This window comes from Symphalangus syndactylus, chromosome 3 (genome assembly GCF_028878055.3).
Source record: "Symphalangus syndactylus isolate Jambi chromosome 3, NHGRI_mSymSyn1-v2.1_pri, whole genome shotgun sequence".
NCBI lineage: Eukaryota > Metazoa > Chordata > Mammalia > Primates > Hylobatidae > Symphalangus > Symphalangus syndactylus.
This window is the reverse complement of record NC_072425.2, coordinates 53,871,440-53,891,699: the sequence shown is the minus strand read 5'-3', so window position 1 is coordinate 53,891,699 and position 20,260 is coordinate 53,871,440. Positions and strand designations below refer to the sequence as shown.

Below are 20,260 nucleotides of genomic sequence, written 5' to 3'. Positions count from 1 at the left end.
GAATGTGTTGATACCATATAGAGTATCCTAGAAAAATACAGAGGATACTGGCAATGCTGGTTGCCTCTGGAGTAAGAGATGGGAATGTTAAGAAATCCCACTTTTCATTGTAAACTCTGTTGTATCTTTTTAAGTTTGAACCTGTTAAAAAATTTTAATCAATATTTTAAAACAGAAAATTAAATAGTAGAGAGTAATTAATCTGATTAATATTGTGAAAATACCTTTCTGGCAAAAAAACAAAAAGTTTGCTTTCTATTTAAGTTTATAAGAACTGTAAAGTATACATTGAATTTTTTTATAGAAATAAGAAACTGGGAATAAGTGTTACTAATGATGACACGTATATAAGGCCAAAAATATTGACAGATAATTTTTAAAAGATCAAGGATGTATGGTTTAAGCTATAGATTAAAAATATTTTAATTGCTTATCAGAAATATTTTAGAGCTAATATGTATATTTTCACAAACACATGGGGAACTTTCCGTTATGTAATCAGTCATGAGAAAAGAATTGTGAGAATTATGTCAAATGTCCCATCATGTTAGCTAAGAGATAACTTTCTTGAACTTGTTAATTTGCTCAGCATAAATAGTTGTTTTAATAATTCAGGCACAAAAAATACATGTTAGAACTTGAATTACCTATAGCATCTAGATAGTTAATGAAAAGTATGTTTCAATTTGAAGATGATTATGAATCGGACAATTTAAATTTTTCATAAAATTACTAACAGGCTGATGCATTTTAAACTTGTCTTTAGAAATTAGTAGCACACTGCCAAGCGCAGTGGCTCACGCCTATAATCCCAGCACTTTGGGAGGCCGAGGCGGGTGGATCACTTGAGGTCAGGAGTTCGAGACTAGCCTGGCCAATATGGTGAAAACTCGTCTCTATTAAAAATACAAAAATTAACCAGGCGTGGTGGCACATGCCTATAATCCCAGCTACTCAGGAGGCTGAAGCAGGAAAATCACTTAAGCCTGGGAGGCGGAGATTGCAGAGATCGTGCCACTGCCCTCCAGCCTGGGCAACAGAGCGAGACTCTGTCTCAAAAAAAAAAAAAAAAAAAAAAAGAAAAGAAATTAGTAACATACTTATAAAATATAAACAAAATTAACTTAAGAATACAACTAGTAGTCTTTAAATGAATTAAACCCCTCCCAGTATTAGTCCTGGAATTTCTTTCTCTGCTGCTTTAAGCACAGAACCTCATCCTTCTTTTATGGAAAATAGGTGGAAATTGAACAGCAACATCCCTAAAAAGACTTCCAGGGAACTTTTCAGCTTTGCATTTCAAAGGCACATCCCCTAAGAGGATTAAACTGAAATGTGTCCCAGAATTTCCAATTAAAACCCGTTTTTCATGTTTTATTCCAACACATACATTGGTGATTATAATATTTTAAAACTTACATTTAAGTACAGGGCTCAGTGGGAAGAGAAAAAAGAAAGAAACATCCTCAAGTCATACCCTTTTGTTTGGTAATGCCTTAGTAGACGAGACCCTTGAGAAAATGTGTTTTCATATAATTATAAAGGAACAGATTTTAGATCTTCGCTGTAAGAGAAGAGTAATTGCAGAGGTCCAGTGTTATCTTCATTGATCTCAGAGCAAGGCTAATAGTAGCCTATTCCCCAGCCAACAGTCTGCCCTCGCCTGTGGGGGTCTGCTGAACCAGGGTAATTCCACCAAAAAAAGGAAACCACACCTAGTTTATTGCAGCCAATATTTCTAAAGCCAACTGGCTCTTTTGTCACTATTATTGCGATGACTAATGACTGTATTGTCATCTGCATTACTGCTGTTGCCTAATTTGAAAATGGCCCAAGAATCTGGGAGTAAATATTAAGATCTAGTAAATGGATGTTAGGACACTTGGCAATACTCTGGAAGCAGGAAACTCTGAATGGGCCTATCAGTTCCATAGACCAATAATTTTTTCCTCTTTTGTTCACTTTTGGATCCCCAGCTTTTAAACATAGGCACTCAAAGAATACTTGTCAAATACATTTTCTATTCGCAGTTAAACCTTACCAATAGGAAATCAGGGATAATAATATATAACTGGACTTATTATTGCAGAGTGATGTCCTTACCTGAATTTATAAAATTTAAAGAAAAGTCATCAGTTGTTCTTTAGGAAAGTAGAAAGCTAAGGTGGCTAATGCCATCTAGTGGTGGGCTGCGGGTTTGAGCCTGTTCTGAGTATTGGCAAAAATGAAGAAAATGGAATGGTCAACATTTCATTTACACCTTGTTGCTCACTGTGCAGGACAGATGACACTTATTGATTGGGACAGAATGGATCTCTCAAATGCAAACATAAAGAATAAAAGGTTAATAGTAATGTAGACCAGAAATATATTTTTTATTAAAATTAAATGTCATTACGTTTTTTAAAAATAGTATTTTTACAATTTATCATTATGCCACTGTTCTCATTCTTTACAAACTCCTCAAATTTTTCTTTTTAACTGAGCATTTTCTTTTAGAGGTTGTTTTGGTTATTGTTCTACTAAGTGGCATATTCACCAAGTGTTTTGGGACAGATGAAGCGTGGATTTTGCATCTTCATCTTTATCATAAAGTAACTACTGTTCTTTTAACTGACTCAATAGGAAACCTCCCATTTCTTCCAAATTTTTCCAACTGTGGCATCTTTCTTTGCTCAAGTCCTGTTAGTCACCAGAAAGAGATAGGGCAGGGAGCCCAGGGATCTGGGTAGGAGAGAGTTGATGTGGGGTTATTGAAAGACATGAGGGTTCTTTGTGACTTGGCTGAAAAGGCTCATAATCACATAGTGGTCTGTGTTGGGCAGCATGGAAATGAAGCCCCAAGCTTTCTTGGCTATAAACATGGAGTTCTAATTTCTGAGGAAGATCTCCCATCTGTTTCCCTGTCCATAAGCCAAGATAGACTAGGGGTGAACAACACCCTGCTAGTGAGAGTATAAATTATTCGTGCCCAGGGGTTTAGATTCTGTGTGTCCATCGCTACTAATTCTTACTCGTTCCTGACACCCTAGTATCCCTTTCAGCATATTTTGACAACCCCGTCTCTGTTTTAAAATTATTCCTTGCAGGATTCATATGTCAGGGAATTGCGTTCTGGTTTAATTGGAACAAGTCATTTGAAAGTCCTCCTGGTCTGGAGAACATTCTGTGAGGGTAGAGAGGCTGCAACCCCGGGACAATGTCCTCAGTGGGAGGGACAGGAGGTCTTATGTCAAGAAGGGGTGATGGTCCCTCTCCTCACCAGTGATGGCTAGTCTGAGGACATCCTTTAATTCCATGTCTGTTCAAGTTTTGTCTTTGGATCTCAGAATGTGCCTGCCTGCAGGGAAAATCAAAGGAGTTGAAACAACAGTAAATATTAACCTTGAAAGAGACTTTTTTTAAAAAAAAAAGAAACTATTTTCAGCCTAGAATTGATTGCGGGAGAGAACTGGGCAAAAGAGGAGGATGGAAAGCCTAGGGAATCACCCAGTTTCTGTCAGGACAGTTTTCCAGAGGCAGGATAATTATATTATAAATCAGAAGTGAAACCACAGCACAGTCCTGCAATCATATGTAAATGTTTAAAAGAATAGATTGTCATTTGGAATTATTCATTCTTATTTCTCTTCATTAGCATACAGGCTTGAGAGAGAGCTAATTTTTAAAGCACATTAGTTTATACTTCACATCTCCTAGTTTTTAGAAGTGATTTTCATTCATTCACCCATCCATTCATTCATGTGTTTGTTCAACACATTTTTATTGAGCGTCCTTGTGGACATGGCACAGTTCCGAGTGCGGTGAATAAATGTCTCCCGCTCCTTGAACTTATATTCTATTTTTATTCTTGATGTATCATAGTTACTTCTGTTACTCAGTTCAGTAAAAGTGCTGAGATACTCTGTGACAAAATGGATCCCATCGACATCATTTTTACAGATAAGATCAGATGTCCTTTAGCCTCGTCAACGGGCTTGGGCCATGGTGAGCAATGTCTGCCTCTGAACTGCTCAGCAGACCGTGTGAAAGAAGAAAGTCCGGGTGTTTGGAAACAATGGCTGAGTGGCGGTAGTGGTGCATTGTGACCTCATTATTCTGCTTGTGGTTTCTCGCCTTGTAATATGAATAAGGCACATGAGGATTTAGTGTGTGTCATAAGATAAGTGACTGTCATGTTAAGCTTAATGTCTTTCTTTAACTTTCTCCAAAATCTGGCAGTATCTCATTTCTTCGTGGCCAGTGTTTGGGCACTGAAAAGGTCAATCGATACATAGAATTGCGACTCAACTCACCCTGAAAAAAAAAAAGCATCTGAATCATGGTTCTCCTGTGAATTAAATTTAGTAGCAAGAATTTTGTTTTACTTTGGAAGAAAGGGTGGGTCAGGAAAACTCAAGATAGAGACTTTCAAAAGGGAAAGTCCTTAGGATAATGAGTAGATTTCCCCCCCCCCCCAGTTGTTTCATGATATAAACTGATGTGGATCAAATAAATAATAGGGAAGGTTGCTGTTAACAGGCTGCATAACTTTGTCTCAGATATGCCTCTATTACCTGCTGTGGGCATTAGGAAGACTTGCCTTCCTTCAGCTGCACAAAGAGGAGCCCCCGTCTCACAGGGGTACTGATTTCCAGCATTAGCCGTGGCAGCTGGAGCATTGCTGGCCTAGGTGGCAGCATCTGGCCTTCCCTTGGGACCTGTAGTCACTGACCAGTGCTACCCTCTGCCATCCACCCCAATGCTGCTGCATCTCCACCGAAGATAAAGACTTGGGTGGAGACTTGGAAAACATACATGCATTGGAGTTGGGAAGTAGGTAGGAGCAGCTGATGAGTACTAATTTTCCTCTTTAAATAATGTCCATGTAATATGAAATTGAAGAGCATGAGTTAAAGGAGGAAAATGCTTCCAAGGCAAACATGCAAATCATCAGCGATCTTTGGTAGGTGGGAATAGGATGTGCAAGGGGGTGAGTGGGGAAGCAGCTCTATCCAGGCCAGTAGAGTTGACTCTCACCACACCTTCTGAACACCTCACAGGGTCCCTTGAGTTGTAGCAGCACAAGCTTGCTTTAGCCCTTGCAAGATCCAAATAATTGCCCGAAGAATGAGATCAGCCTTATTTTCTTCCTTGTTTTTCATTATTCTTTCCTTTGTCTTTCCTGCAAAAGTTAAACTGTGATTATTGGAAAATAAAAATAATTATGCAGATCAACTTAACAGTTGTGCGGATGAATAAAAATGACCTGTTGTCCTTTATGTACTTTAGCCCTCCCCTGCCCAAGGGAACCAGCAAGAGAGTACCGTGTCGTTCAATCCATATGAGCCAGAACTTGCACCCTGGGCTGCAGAAAAAGGTGAGACTTGCTTTCATTCAAGGGACATTCACAGAGCAAAGCGCGTGGTAACTTGTAAGTTTGTAGAGTTGGTTCACGAATCCACCCCATGTCCATGATTGCAATACAGCCACAGTTAGCCATGGAGACACTCACATCTATGGTGGTGCTATTGAATGAAATGGTCTTTCCCACCTCCCTCACCCAGTGACGTTGGAAATGTCCCTGCCGCTCTTCAGAATTTCTCATCCCTTGCAACATTGATGCTACTCTGAGTTCACACTCCCATGAAGATCATGTTCTTGGAAGGATGAATCCTGGTGTGGGGTCCAGCACCGGGTTGTATGTTTCTTGACTGCATTGCAGGCCCCCAGAGAGAAGCCCTACCCATGGACACAGAGGTGTACGAGAGCCCCTACGCAGACCCCGAGGAGATCAGGCCCAAGGAGGTTTACCTGGACCGAAAGCTGCTGACGCTGGAAGATAAAGAACTGGGCTCTGGTAATTTTGGAACTGTGAAAAAAGGCTACTACCAAATGAAAAAGTAAGTTGCTATGCTCCACCAGTCTCACCCTCACATGAGCTCAGGTTCTAGACACGACTGAGAATAATAAAATGTAACCTGGCATGACTAAACCCTTTTTTTATTAATGCTACCATTCTTGTTAATTTCTGGTACTATTATAATGAAATAATCCATTACCTTTAATGGCAAAAACTGCAATTACTTTTGCACCAACCTAATAGTACATGCATCTTATGGAAAATGAGGAAATTGAAAAAAGCAGAAACATAAGAAAATAAAAACATCAATCTCTGGCATGGTGGCTCATGCCTGTAATCTTAGCAATTTGGGAGGCTGGGGTGGGAGGATTGTTTGAGGCCTGGAGTTTAAGACCAGCCTGGGCAACACGGCAAGACCCTGTCTCTACAAAAAAAAAAAAAAAAAAAAAAAATTAAAAAATTAGCCAGGCATGGTAGTGCACACCTATAGTTCCATCCGCTCAAGAGGCCAAGAGGTCAAGGCTGCAGTGAGCCATGATTGCACCACTGCACTCCAGCCTGGGTAACAAAGCAAGGCCTGGTTTCAAAAAACAAAACAAAAAAAAAGAAAAGAAAAGAAGAACATCATATTTCTATAATACCATCCCAACACTACTACTGTTAACTAAACGTTACTACTGTTAACTAACCTTATTGTTTGTATTTTTAGATCTTTATTTGTACACACACATTATTTAATTAAAATAAAATCATTCCATTATAACAATACAGTTTTTACATGTATTTAATTTTATAGTCATTTTTCTCACTATGAAAATTATTGATTCCAAATATGATTAGTATAATTATTTATTGGCTTTATCCTATGATTTCAAATAACAGTACATATTATACAACAGTTAAAATTGCTAAATTTTGAAAATATCTTTGTATTTCTTTTGGTCTTTAGAAGGTACCCAACACAGAATGTACAAGTAAAACTACTGGTTTCTAAAGTCCTTTGAAATACACCCTCTGTTTAAATTGGTATGATACTAATATAAATGTGGTTGGATTTAGTAGCTTCATGGTATTTCAAATTTAAGAGATTTTTGTAAAAAAAAAATTTCATGAGTAGGTAATTTATATGATTCAAGGGTTAAAAATACAGACAAGAATATACATAGACATGCGTGCTTTCCAGCTGGGTGCCGTGGCTCACGCCTATAATCCCAGCACTTTGGGAAGCCAAGGCAGGTTGATCACCTGAGGTCTGGAGTTGGAGACCAGCCTTGCCAACATGGTAAAACCTCGTCTCTACTAAAAATACAAAAAATTAGCTGGGTGTGGTGGCACATACCTGTAGTCCCAACTACTCAGGAGGATGAGGCAGGAGAATTGCTTGAACCTGGGAGGAAGAGGTTGCAGTGAGCCAAGATCACACCATTGCACTCCAGCCTGGGCAACAAGAGTGAAACTCTGTCTCAAAAAAAAAAAAAAGAGAAAGAAAGAAAAAAAGAAATGCTTGCTTTCCAATCTGTCCCTTCCATTTGTTTTTGTGCATGTGGTTGTGTGTGTATATACATATATACACACACAAATAGATAGACATACATATATGTATGCACACACAAACATACACACATGCATACATTTACAAGTATATACATGCACACATATATACACACACAATCAAAATTGGTTGTGATACTTATTTTTAAATATGTTTGTATATCACAGTCATTTCATACAATGAGTAAAAATGTTTCTGTATGAATCATGAGCTTTAGGTTGTGATCTTTATTCTGTGCTTAAATTTGTGAATTAACATAGACATGACTGTGGACATAATTTCAACTAGAGAGTTTGGAGAGAGGAGAGGCTCTCTCGGTCAATTTGGGGCAAAATGATGTCTTTACAATACTGAGTCTTTCAATCTATAAACACAGCCCATCTCTCCATTTACTAGGTCTTCTTCAGCCTCTCTCAGGAGAGTTGTTTACCTTTTCAATGTATTACATTGAAATGTATGCTTTTAAATTCTGCACCTAGAAATTCACTTTCAACGTTTATGAAAGGCATTTTATATTCACATTCATTACACGTAATCTGAGATGGTGAATCCCAAGATGTTACAGGAATTCATGCATGTCATCGTTGATGAAGTTTATTTACAAGTTATTTAAATATTTCACAGTTTAGGGTTTTTGCTTGGTTGGGACATTCTTCAGTACTGTTCTTCACCATTCTTTTTATTTTATTTTATTTTTTAGAAACAGGGTTTCACTGTGTCACCCAGGCTGGAGTGAAGTGGCAAGAAGCTCACTGCAGCCTTGAACTCCTGAGTCCAAGTGATTCTCCCATCTCAGCCTCCCGAGAAGCTGGGACTACAGGCTTGCACTGTCACACCTGGGTGATTTTTTTTAGAGATGGGGGTCTCACTATGTTGCCCAGGCTGACCTTGAACTTCTGGCCTCAAGCAATCCTCCCCTTTCAACCACCCAAAGTGTTGGGATTATCAGCATGAGCCACCATGCCCAGCCCCCACCATTCTTTTTTAGTAATGGGGTATTACTCTCATTGTCTATAAAATAAGGGAATATAGGTTGGAAGGCCAGCCATCCATTATAGGCTTCTGAAGACACATTGCCACTCTGTGGCAGGTATTTCCATGGGACTGTTTCCGCATGGGGATTATGCTTCATAGGAGAAGATTATCTAGAAGTGAGGCATTTTGGAAAGTTTCTTGTGTGTTATGATTTCTCTTGCAGAGTTGTGAAAACAGTGGCTGTGAAAATACTGAAAAATGAGGCCAATGACCCCGCTCTTAAAAATGAGTTATTAGCAGAAGCAAATGTCATGCAGCAGCTGGACAACCCGTATATCGTGCGCATGATCGGGATATGTGAGGCCGAGTCCTGGATGCTGGTTATGGAGATGGCAGAACTTGGTCCCCTCAATAAGTATTTGCAGCAGAACAGGTATTGTCAGGTGCCGCCACAGGCCTGGAAGCTATCCCCTAAGGGACAGGGCCCACCTCTGGATGGGCTGAGCAGCCTGATTTCCTTGGGAAGCCTTCCCACCCTCCTGTGCCTTCCCTTATTGGTCCATACTCAGGGACCTTGACAGAGGGACAGAGGGAGACACAGTCTTTGGATTCAGCTCTGTTAGCTCTAGTTGTTCAGAGAAGAACTCATTTGACAGTTTTGTCTTTCTTTTCTTCCTGTACTCGTTCAGTCTTGGCCTAGTGATAGACTCAGCCTCAGAATATCTTGACATGAAATCTCCTTTCTCACTGGGAAGAACACTTGCTTTTTAAAGAAACATTTAAAATAAGTGCTTTTCTAAGAGGTGACAGTTAGGTCTTATCTGTTTGGCTGACCTTATGTTCTCATGAGTACTGACTTCTGAAAATACCAATCACTGCTAATTGATTACATCCATCAAGGGAATAATCGTGTTCTTCTCATCTAAAGCTGTTGTCTTACTTGGAGTAAGACAGAATTATGGCCACCGAGGAGCTTGCCTCATTTGCTGTGCTCATTTGCTGTGCTGCGTTTGTACTTAGATTGTCTCTTTAGTCTCCATGGAAGGGAGGTGTTCTTACCCTTACTTTGTAGGTGAGAAACTGAGACTCAAGGTTAGTTTTGTGACCTGTGTGATACTGGAACAAGGATTTGAGGTGGTGCCTGGCTGTCTGTGAGCCAGGCCTGACTACTCTGTTATACTGCTTTTCTTGCAATTCCAAGCATGCCAGGAAACTCAATCCCATTGAACACCAGGAGAACATGGCATTGAGTCCTGAAGAGCTATATGCTAACAAAGTTATTTGTCACCACTTGTGAGTTTTGTTGTTTAAGAAGAGGGATGGAGTAGATTCACCCACTGCCTGCGTGAGGAGCATGGTTGTTTGTTGTGAAATGGGTCACCGTCTGTTATAGCTGATGAGATCATTATGACTTTCAGACATGTCAAGGATAAGAACATCATAGAACTGGTTCATCAGGTTTCCATGGGCATGAAGTATTTGGAGGAGTGCAATTTTGTGCACAGAGATCTGGCTGCAAGAAATGTGTTGCTAGTTACTCAACATTATGCCAAGATCAGTGATTTCGGACTTTCCAAAGCACTGCGTGCTGACGAAAGCTACTACAAGGTAAGTACAACTTAGCTAATATTCAGAGCAGCAGGTGGTAAAAAATACAAGATAAATGTAAGTTTTCTTTATTTTATTATTGGTATGGTTTCAAAATCAATTTTGCTACTTAAAAATAACTATGTAAGAAATGTTCTTATAATCTTGATTTTACTGTTTAAAAAATAAAAATAATATATCACACCTTGAGATTTACTCAAAGTAGTATACTCCAAATTATGTTTCATGGAATGATCAGGAATCGAGGTATTAAGTGATGATTCGTTTTGAAAAAAGAAGAATGGGATTCCTTCATTAAGTTAATTTGAAAAGTTTGGATTGGACAGCTTGATTCTTGCAGGATTTCCCCAAAGCCCTTTTCATGCTACTCAACATTAGGAGTCTCAGTAGAGGGTTTACTGCACTGCATTTCTCAAACCAGATTCATCCATGGCATCCTTTTCTGATAGGACATTTCATAACATGTGGTGGAACACTGTTCCACAGCATGGAGCTATTGGAGCATGGAGCTATTGGAGCTTGGAGCTCCAGTACTGCAGCTTGGAGCTCCAATATTGCAGGATGGAGCTATTCCAAAATAACTTTCTAATGAACACCTACCTATACATGTAAAAGTTAGGAAGTGAAGATTTATCAAATAAACTCGTCATCTGTGTATGTCCACTACATATGTAGAAATTGTTCTGTTGGCTTAACTGGTATCCAGAGGAGTTGAAGTGTCAAAAAATAAATGCAGTGCTGGAAAGAAGAGATCTAGATAGTTATGTGACTGAAGCTAAAAGAAATATGCCCCTTGGTTTGGTGAGGCAGAGATTATCAAGAATTAAGGGTGGACTTCCAGCAAAACATAAAGTAGAAACTATTTCTGGGTACAGGTTTGGACTTCCTAAAAAATAATTTCACAGTGACCAATCCCCTTGCTAATATGACTTGACCCCTCTTTGAACCCTCAGATGAACCAATAACAACTAAAAGAAGAAAAGATAAGAAAGCTCTATCTTCATATTAACTCATCTGTGGTGTATACCTAGGGTCTATGTTAACCAACTGGAAAATGTGATGGCACCAATCCCACTGAGTCAAAGAGGGTGCTCGAAGGCAGGTTAACAACCCTGCTAGTCTCTGGTGAAGTCCACATGCTCAGAAATAGATGGCAGACCTTGAAAATCTACCTAGTGGGTGGCAGATAGGATCCTGTGTTTCATGCCCTGCAGTGGTCAGAGACCCCACCCTGAGTGCAATACCCACCCACTCACCTTTCCCTAAGAGGCAGTCCATGGACCAGTAGGTGATGGGGAATGGTGGACCTCGGCCAGCAAAGGGACGGCATGAAGGGTGAGCCACAAGAACCAAGCTCCCAGGCAGGCAGGCAGACTCCACCATCTTGAGCACAAAGGCCAAGTGAGAGTACAGCAGGGGTCAGGCTGGCCCTCCTCACTCCATTCTTCATACAGTAGCTTCCCAGAAGGAAGCCCCTTCAGAGGTGAACCACTGTGAGAAGGGCATCAGCATGGGCCTGGATAGAAACAGCAGGGAAACGGAGCAAGGGAGACAGCAGCCTAGGATGACCAGCACGGGACATGCTGGAGAAAGAAGCCTATTGTAATGCTGGATGTACCTCATCATGATCATTAGAGAAAAGAAGACAGCCTGTCTGAAACAAGGACACAGAGGAGATAGAGAAAATGAAGCATGAAGGCTGGGCACCTTATCCACTGCTGTATAACAAATCACCCCAAACTTAGTGCCAAAAACCACCAGGTGTTGGTTTCCTTGCCATCCTGCTGTGTGGGCAGGGCCGAGTAGGCAGGGTTCAGTGTGTCTGCTCACACAGGGGTTTGTATGGTGGCCCAAGGGACAGGAGGACCGTTTCCACTCTGCTCACTCACACTACTCAGCCACTGAGCAGCTGGTTAGACACAGCCCATGCTGGAGACCTCTGCGGGGCTACCAGCCAGCTCACCTGCACATGGCCTCTCCTTGGGGCCCTGGGGCTTCCTCACAGCATGGCAGCTGCAGGCTGTAGGCTGAGAGCAGTTACCCAAGAAGCAGGAAGTGGAGGCTGCCAGGCCTGTAAAGCCAGGCCCAGAAACTGCCTCAGGGTCACTTCCACCTGATCCTATTGGTCAGAGCAGCCAAGGCCACCAGCTTCAAAGGATGGGATAGATAGAACCACCCTTGCAAGGAGAAGTGTCAAAGAGTCAAAGAACATGGGGCCAATTCTAAAACTGCTGTAGATATTAAACAGCATACCATTAAAAAGTAAACTAAACTAAAAAGTAAACCAAAGATTGTCTTTGGACAATCAATGAAGAAAAAAAGCCACTAGGGAAATAAAAGCCATGTTGGAAGCAGCAAAAAGAGACAAAACTACCGAAAAGACAGGGTAGTGGAGGATTTCTGTATGAAAACAAAGCAAAGTGAAATGGAAAAGAATAAAAAGTGGGCCGGGCGTGGTGGCTCACGCCTGTAATCCCAGCACTTTGGGAGGCTGAGGTGGGTGGATTACCTGAGGTCAGGAGTTCGAGACTAGCCTGGCCAACATGGTGAAATCCCGTCTCTACTAAAAATACAAAAATTAGCCAGGCATGGTGGCAGGCACCTGTAATCCCAGCTACTCGGGTGGCTGAGGCAGGAGAATTGCTTGAGCCCGGGAGGTGGAGGTTGCAGTGAGCTGAGATTGTGCCACTGCACTCTAGCCTGGCCAACAGAGCAAGACTCTGTCTCAAAAAAAAAAAAAAAGAAAAGAAAAAAAAAGTGAAACAAGATCAAAGAAAAGTGCTAGCTGTGGAAGCAAACGAACTCTGGCACTCGGGAAACCATGCATGGCAGCGTAGATTTGTGCAGCATTACGACTGAAAAACACAAGTGCTGTTTGATCCAGCAGCTCCTTCCGAGAGCAAACACACACATCTGGTAATGTGCACTCTAGCACAGGCTGCCGCGGCAAAAATCTGGAAACTGCCTGATGACTACTCCGCAGGGTTTGGTCCAATCAGTCATAGCAGATTCGCAGGAAGCTCACAATGCCACCCTTTTAAAAGTGACTTTATTTGCATGTGCTGACCTAGAAATATGTCTATTATACATGGTTAGGTAGAAAAATTATAAAGTACCGTGCAAAAAGAATATGCCCCTAGTTTTATGACCAGAAAAAAGTATACACTACCTATTTATGCATGTATCTAGGTTATTCTGAAGACAGCCTAACTTTTATTGCATTTAAGATTTGTCAAAGGTTTACTTTTTTCATCAGTTCAAAATTCAGAAGAAACTTGAAATAACATATATGGCTGTATTGTTCGTAACTTGTAAGATCAAAATTTTAAAATAGCACACAAGGTGATGGAAACAAAAGTATAATCAGTTGTATCATTTGGAAGAGAAGTGCCACGGCACCTTATGGTCTCCAGATTGACGTCCTGAGTGTCTCCTTGTGATCCACTGTAGTGTCATGAAATCAGTTTTCACTGAAATCATGTCCCTCTCTCCACCCCAATGAGACCTCACACAGGTGACATCAGCAGAAGATAACCAGACTCCGCTGTGTGCCCCCTGAATCCCAAACCCAGAGAGAGGGTTTTGCTATGCAGTTTTGACCTCTGTACTAACACTTGCTTTTTAAAATTAGGAAATTAGAAAGCTTTGATCATTTTTTTAATGATGCTAGCAAATAGTGCATGCTAAAATAATTGACCTGGGTGGAGAACTGATCAAGGTGGACAACTAAATGCAACTAGTATATGCTCCTCCATGGAGAGGGACCAAAATAACAAGAACACATTCACACTTCCAATAGATGGTCTAAGAGAGAACACAGATGCAACCAAGGAGCGACAGGAAGCACCAAAAGCAAAGCACGGGGAAACAAGGCAGCCTGCTTGGCCAGGAATGATTGGGAGCTGGGAGAAGCTTCCAGATGTGGGGAAAGCATAAGTGAGAGATCCCCAGGGCTCCACATTCCAGCCAAGGACTTCTACAGTCCTAGCGACAGAAGAACACCTCGACCCACGTGGGCCTTAAGACTAACACAGGGAGCTGCCTAGGGATCACACAGAGGCATTGCTCCATAGAGGGAACTCACGCTGAGTCCAACAGGCTTCCAAGCTCTGAGTAGCTGCAGCTTGGTGCGTACTGAGAACCAAGCCCCCCAAGGACTGCATCTTGCGCTGGGACTATTGGTGATGCTGCCACCACCAGGCCAAGGACAGAGGGGAGAATGGACACCTTCACACACCCCAGGGACAGATCCCCCTGCTGCTGCAGGCTGCTGTGGGACTGAGACACAAGCAAATCACACCCCCTATCGCTGGCTGCCTACACTGTTCTCCCTGAGAATGTCCCCAGCCTCCCCAGGAGCAGGCCCATAGCCAGTGCCATTCTGAGAGCCAAGCCTCCAAAGGTCTGTGTCCTTCTTTGGGCCAGGGCTGATGCTGCCACTGCCGGGCCACATAGGGAGAAGGGAGGCCAGGCACTTTCACATACCACAAAAGCAAATCCCACCACCACTGCTGAGGGCTGCTGTGGGACCAAGGCTCAAGGAGACTGCATATCCCACAGCTACCTGCCTACTCTGCACCTATTGAGAGTGGCCCTACCCTTTCCGGTGGCAGGCCTTCAGGGCAGCCACTGCTGGCAATCTAGAGACCACTCCTCCCTGCGTATCACAGCCAGCAGCTGAATGCACTACCAGAGAGCCTGAGCACAAGTCCGTTGGCCTAGTCACATGTCCCAATACTTGCATGACATCCTGTTGCAGCCACTGCCAACACCAACATGGAACTTGGGTTCCAGTGAGTTGCCCTACCACTATTACTGCCATCACCCACATCACACCCACTGCCCAGGAACCCAAGAACCTGCCCACATGCCCAGCCACTGCAGCATCCAGACAATCTACCTGAAAGCCCAAGGGTCAGCCTGCTTGGACCTACTAACACCAGTGCTAGTGTATACCGCCCTAGGGCCCAAGGACAGGCATGCTCAGCTCACTGCTGTCACCACTGGGGTCTGAAGACTGGCCCACCTATCATCTTATTCATGGTACACCTTCACAACAGCCTCCACTAATAACCATACCCTAAGCCACTGAGAAAATCACAGATGTCACTGAGGCTGTTTATGGCCAAAGAAATTATACATAGATTAAATACTGCATTCACCCCAAATCAAACCCAAAGTGCCCTACATATATATACACAACAACATATATACATCTTCAGGAAAAAGACCTCCTCTAAAAAAGCAATTTCAAAAAATTGGAAGAAATGACTGTTATACCACATGGGCATATATCAATGTAAGAACACAGGAAACATGAAAAAGCAAGGAAATATGATACCTCCAAAGGAACACATAATTCTCCAGCAAAAAAAAATCCCAATCAAAAAGAAATCCACAAAACCCCAGATGAAGAATTCAAAATATTGATTTTAAAGAAGGTAAATAAGATATAAGAGAATTCTGAAAAACAATGGAGAGAATTAAGAAAAACAGTTCAGGATATGAATGAGAAACTTATCAATGAAATAGATATCTTTAAAAGAACCAGACAAATTCTAGGACTAAAGATTCATTGAATGCAATAAAAAAAATACATCCCAAACTTTACCAATAGACTAGGTCAGGCAAAAGAAAGAATCTCAGAACTTGAAGACAGATCTTTTGAAACAATCTATTCAGACAAAAGTAAAGAGAAAAGAATAAAAAAGAATGAGCAAACTCTTCATGATATATGGGGCAGTGTAAAGCAACTGAATATTCAAATCATCACCAAGGGTGAAGAGAGAATGAAAGATTAGAAATCCTATTTAATGAAATATTAGATCAAAACTTCCCAAATATAACAACAAACCTAGACATCCAGATACAGGAGGACCAAAGGTCCCCAAACAGATACAATGCAAAATCATCTTCTCCACAGCACGTTATAATCAAACTACTTAAAGTCAAAGCCAAAGCAAAGATACTAAAAACAGCAAAAGAAAAGCTTCTAATCACCCATAAAGGAATCACCATTAGACTAACAGTGGATTTCTCAGCAGACACCTTACAGGCCAGGAGAGGAGGGGACAACATTTTCAAAGTGCTGAAAGAAAAATACTGCCACCCAAGGAGACCATGTCCAGCAAAACTATCCTTCATAAATAAAAGAAAAATAAAGCCTTTCCCAGGTAAGCAAACACTGAGGGAACTCATCACCACTAGACTGATCCTAGAAGAAATACTCAAAGGAATCCTAAACATGAAAGTAAAAGGACAATATTTATCATCATAAAAACACAAAAGTATAAAACTCACTGGTAAACCAAACATACAAATAATCCTGTTAAATAGTGGATGAAGAACATAGATAGACATTTCTCAAAAGAAGATATACGAATGGCTAACAGGTATATGAAAAAATGCTCAATATCACCAAACACAGGGAAATGCAAGTTACAAACACAATGAGATACCATCTTACCCCAGCTAGAATGGCTATCATTAAAAAGATTTTTAAAAAATGCTGGCAAAGATGCAGTAAAAAAGGGAACTCTTATACACTGTTTGTGGGAATGTAAATTGGTGTAGTCACTATGGAAAATAGTAGAGAGACTTCTCAAAACAAAAACCGGCTGGGCATGGTGGCTCACGCCTGTAATCCCAGCACTTTGGGAGGCCGAGGCGGGTGGATCATGAGGTCAGGAGATTGAGACCATCCTGGCTAACATGGTGAAACCCCATCTCTACTAAAAATACAAAAAAATTAGCTGGACATGGTGGTGGGCGCCTGTAGTCCCAGCTACTTGGGAGGCTGAGGCAGGAGAATGGTGTGAACCCGAGAGACAGAGTTTGCAGTGAGCCGAGATTGCACCACTGCACTCCAGCCTGGGCAACAGAGCAAGACTCCGTCTCAAAACAAAACAAAACAAAACAAAACAAAACAAAACAAAACAATCTACACATAGAATTACCATATGATCCAGCAATCCTACTATTGGGTATTTATCCAAAGGCAAATAAACTTGTACCAAAGGGATACATACACTCATATGCTTATCATGGAACTATTCAGAATAGCAAAGATGTAGAATCAACCTAAGTGTCCATCGATGGATGAATGTGTAAAGAAATGTGAGATATATATATATATATACACACACACATATATATATATATACACACACATATATACATATATATATACACAATGGAATAATATTTGGCCTGAAAAAGAATGAAATTATGTCATTTACTGCAACATGGATGGAACTGGAGGTCATTATGTTAGGTCATAAGCCAGGTACAGAAAGACAGATGCCACATGTTCTCACTCATGTGTGGAAGCTAAAAAAAAAAAGAGAGAGAGAGAAAGATTTCATGGAGATGGAGAATAGAATGATAGATACCAGAGGCTAGGAAGGGTGTATGGATGGGAGTGGAGATGAAAGAGGTTGGTTAATGGGTACAAACATACAATTAGACAGAACAAGTGAACTCCAATATTTGATAGCGGAGTGGGGTGACTATAGTTAGCAACATTATATTGTTTGTTTCAAAGTTGCTAGAAGAGAGGGCTTGAAATGCTCCCAACACATGGAAATGGTTAAGTACTGAAGGTGATGGATGCCCCAAATACCCTGACTTGATCATTACACATTCCATGCATGTAACAAATACATGTACCCCATAAATATGTAAAATATTTTATATCAATTAAAAAATTAAAAAAAGAAATAATTGGCATTGGCTTAAAACTATGGACATATGCACAGTAGTACTTAAATATACTTATGAACAGCCCAGTATTTCTTGGAGCATAACCATGAAGTAATATTCAGGTTTGGCTTCTACATACCCCTACATTGCCATCTACATGCCCCATGAAGCTGTGTGTGGCCAAAAGAAAAGATGAGAGGAGAAAACTAAAAGATGCAAGCATTTTAGCCTGAATCTTAAAATATACATGTTTCGATTTTTTAAAAGAATTTTAAAGCTTTTAAGATTTCATAGTATCTTTAAAATTCAGACTAAACACACAGACACACACACATACACGCACAGTATTTTGTGGGTCAGGATTTTATTCTTTGTTAAAGTTGTGATAAAATACATGCAACATGAAATTTACCAGCTTAATCATTTTTTGTGTGTACATTTTAGCAGTGCTAAGTACGTTCATGTTGTTGTACAACCAATATCCAGAACTCTTTTCATCTTGTAAAACTGAAACTCTATCCTCATCAAACACTGACTCCCTATTCTCCCCTCCCTACTAGTCCCTGGCAACCAGCATTGTACTTTCTGTCTGTATGAGTTTAACTACTCTTGGTACCTCACCAGAACCATACAGTATTTGTCCTTTGGTGACTGGCTCATTTTGTTACCAGTGGAGGGTGTCCAGCTTCTTGGCATCTTGAACAAAGAATTGGACAAAACGCACAAACACAGCAAGGAAACAATGAAACCACAAAAGCAGAGATTTATTGAAAACAAAAGTACACCCCACAGGGTGGAAGCGGGCCTGAGCATAGGGGTTCTAGAGCTCAGTTACAGAGTTTTCTGGGGTTTAAATACCCTCTAGAGGTGTTCACTGGTTACTTGGGGTACACCCTACGTAAATGAAGAGGCTGAAGTGAAGTTACAAAGTTATTTACTTGGTGTACACCCTATGTAAATGAAGAGGATGAAGTAACGTTACAAAGTGATTTACTGAGTGTACACCCTGTGTAAATGAAGAGGATATTTCCTGTCATAGCTGAAGGGTTTCCATTTGATTTAGTTTTAGGAAATCCTTAGGTTCCCTGCCTCCAGGCCCTATTTTCCTGTCTCAATTTCACTCAGCATAATGTCCTCCAGGCTCATGCATATTGTAGTGAATTCCCTTCCTTTTGAAGGCCGAATACTATTCCGTTGTCTATATAGAGGGTGTTTTGTTTATCCACTCATCTGCTGAAGGACACCTGGGTTTCTTTCATGTTTTAGCTATTGGGAATAATGCTGCTATGAACATGAATGTACACAATTTTATGCTTTTCTTTCTTTGCTTTTTTTTTTTTTTTTGAGATGGAGTCTCTCGTTGTGTCACCCAGGCTGCAGTGCAGTGGTGTGATCTCAGCTCACTGCAACCTCCGCCTCCTGGGTTCAAGCAATTCACCTGCCTCAGCCTCCCGAGTAGCTGGGATTACAGGCACCTGCCACCACACCTGGCTAATTTTTGTATTTTTAGTGGAGACGGGGTTTCACCATGTTGGCCAGGCTAGTCTCGAGCTCCCAATCTCAAGTGATCTGCTCTCCTCAGCCTCCCAAAGTGCTGGGATTACAGGCATGAACCACTGTGCCCGGCCCACAATTTTATTCTTAATGGAATTTCTCCCTCTGCTTTGCTTTTAGGCCCAGACCCATGGAAAGTGGCCTGTCAAGTGGTACGCTCCAGAATGCATCAACTACTACAAGTTCTCCAGCAAAAGCGATGTCTGGAGCTTTGGAGTGTTGATGTGGGAAGCATTCTCCTATGGGCAGAAGCCGTATCGAGTGAGTCACTGCTGCTTCATTTTCTCACTGTGGGGCCATTAGAACAGATAAGCACCAGATTGTCTTTACAAGAACCTGAAAATCCTAAAATTTGAGCACCTCTCTGAGTCTCTCATTATCTTTTACCAGTAAGCAGTTAATGTGCCCTCAGTCTATTCCAAACTGAGAACGAAAACTGATGCTCACTGAAGAGTGTGTTTTTCCCATTGTGTGTCAACACATGTAAATATACACAAAATATAACCCAGATCATTATTCATTAGAGTTGAAATAGAAATAATGACTATTTACAGTATCTTAATTACATTTTTTAGATCTTTTAATTAAAACGTATATACCAAAAAGGGCACAACTCTTAGCATGCAGTACAGTGGTTTTCCACAAATGAAACATACCCGTGAAATCAGCCCCCAGATGAAGAACAGAACCCCAGAGGCCTGTTTCCTCTGCACACATAGCCTTCCCCAGGGGTAACCCATCTGACTCCAACATCACAGATTAAGTGCTTCTGTTTTTATACTTCATATAATTGAAATTATACAACATGTACTCCTCCATGTCTTGGAATGGCTGTTTTGTTTTGTTTGACTAACACCTTTAAAAAAAAAAAAAAAACAAGCTTATGCATATCTTGCATGTTGTAGGGGATGAAAGGAAGTGAAGTCACCGCTATGTTAGAGAAAGGAGAGCGGATGGGGTGCCCTGCAGGGTGTCCAAGAGAGATGTACGATCTCATGAACCTGTGCTGGACGTACGAGTGAGTACCT

At 41.1% G+C, this 20,260-nt stretch overlaps 1 protein-coding gene across 28 annotated transcripts in view; it reads left to right on the top strand.

Moving 5' to 3' along the window:
* Positions 1 to 20,260, top strand: part of SYK (spleen associated tyrosine kinase) — a 121,053-nt gene that overhangs the window by 67,131 nt on the left and 33,662 nt on the right. For all 28 annotated transcript variants that reach the window (XR_010120218.1, XR_008656618.2, XR_010120216.1 and 25 more), the window contains 6 exons: positions 5,272 to 5,359; positions 5,705 to 5,882; positions 8,593 to 8,802; positions 9,788 to 9,977; positions 19,353 to 19,493; positions 20,138 to 20,250. Coding sequence is in view for 22 of the 28 variants with exons in the window: in XM_055271995.2 (XP_055127970.1) it covers positions 5,272 to 5,359; positions 5,705 to 5,882; positions 8,593 to 8,802; positions 9,788 to 9,977; positions 19,353 to 19,493; positions 20,138 to 20,250 (920 nt within the window). In the remaining 6 variants the exon portion in view is untranslated. The remainder of the gene's footprint in view (positions 1 to 5,271; positions 5,360 to 5,704; positions 5,883 to 8,592; positions 8,803 to 9,787; positions 9,978 to 19,352; positions 19,494 to 20,137; positions 20,251 to 20,260) is intronic.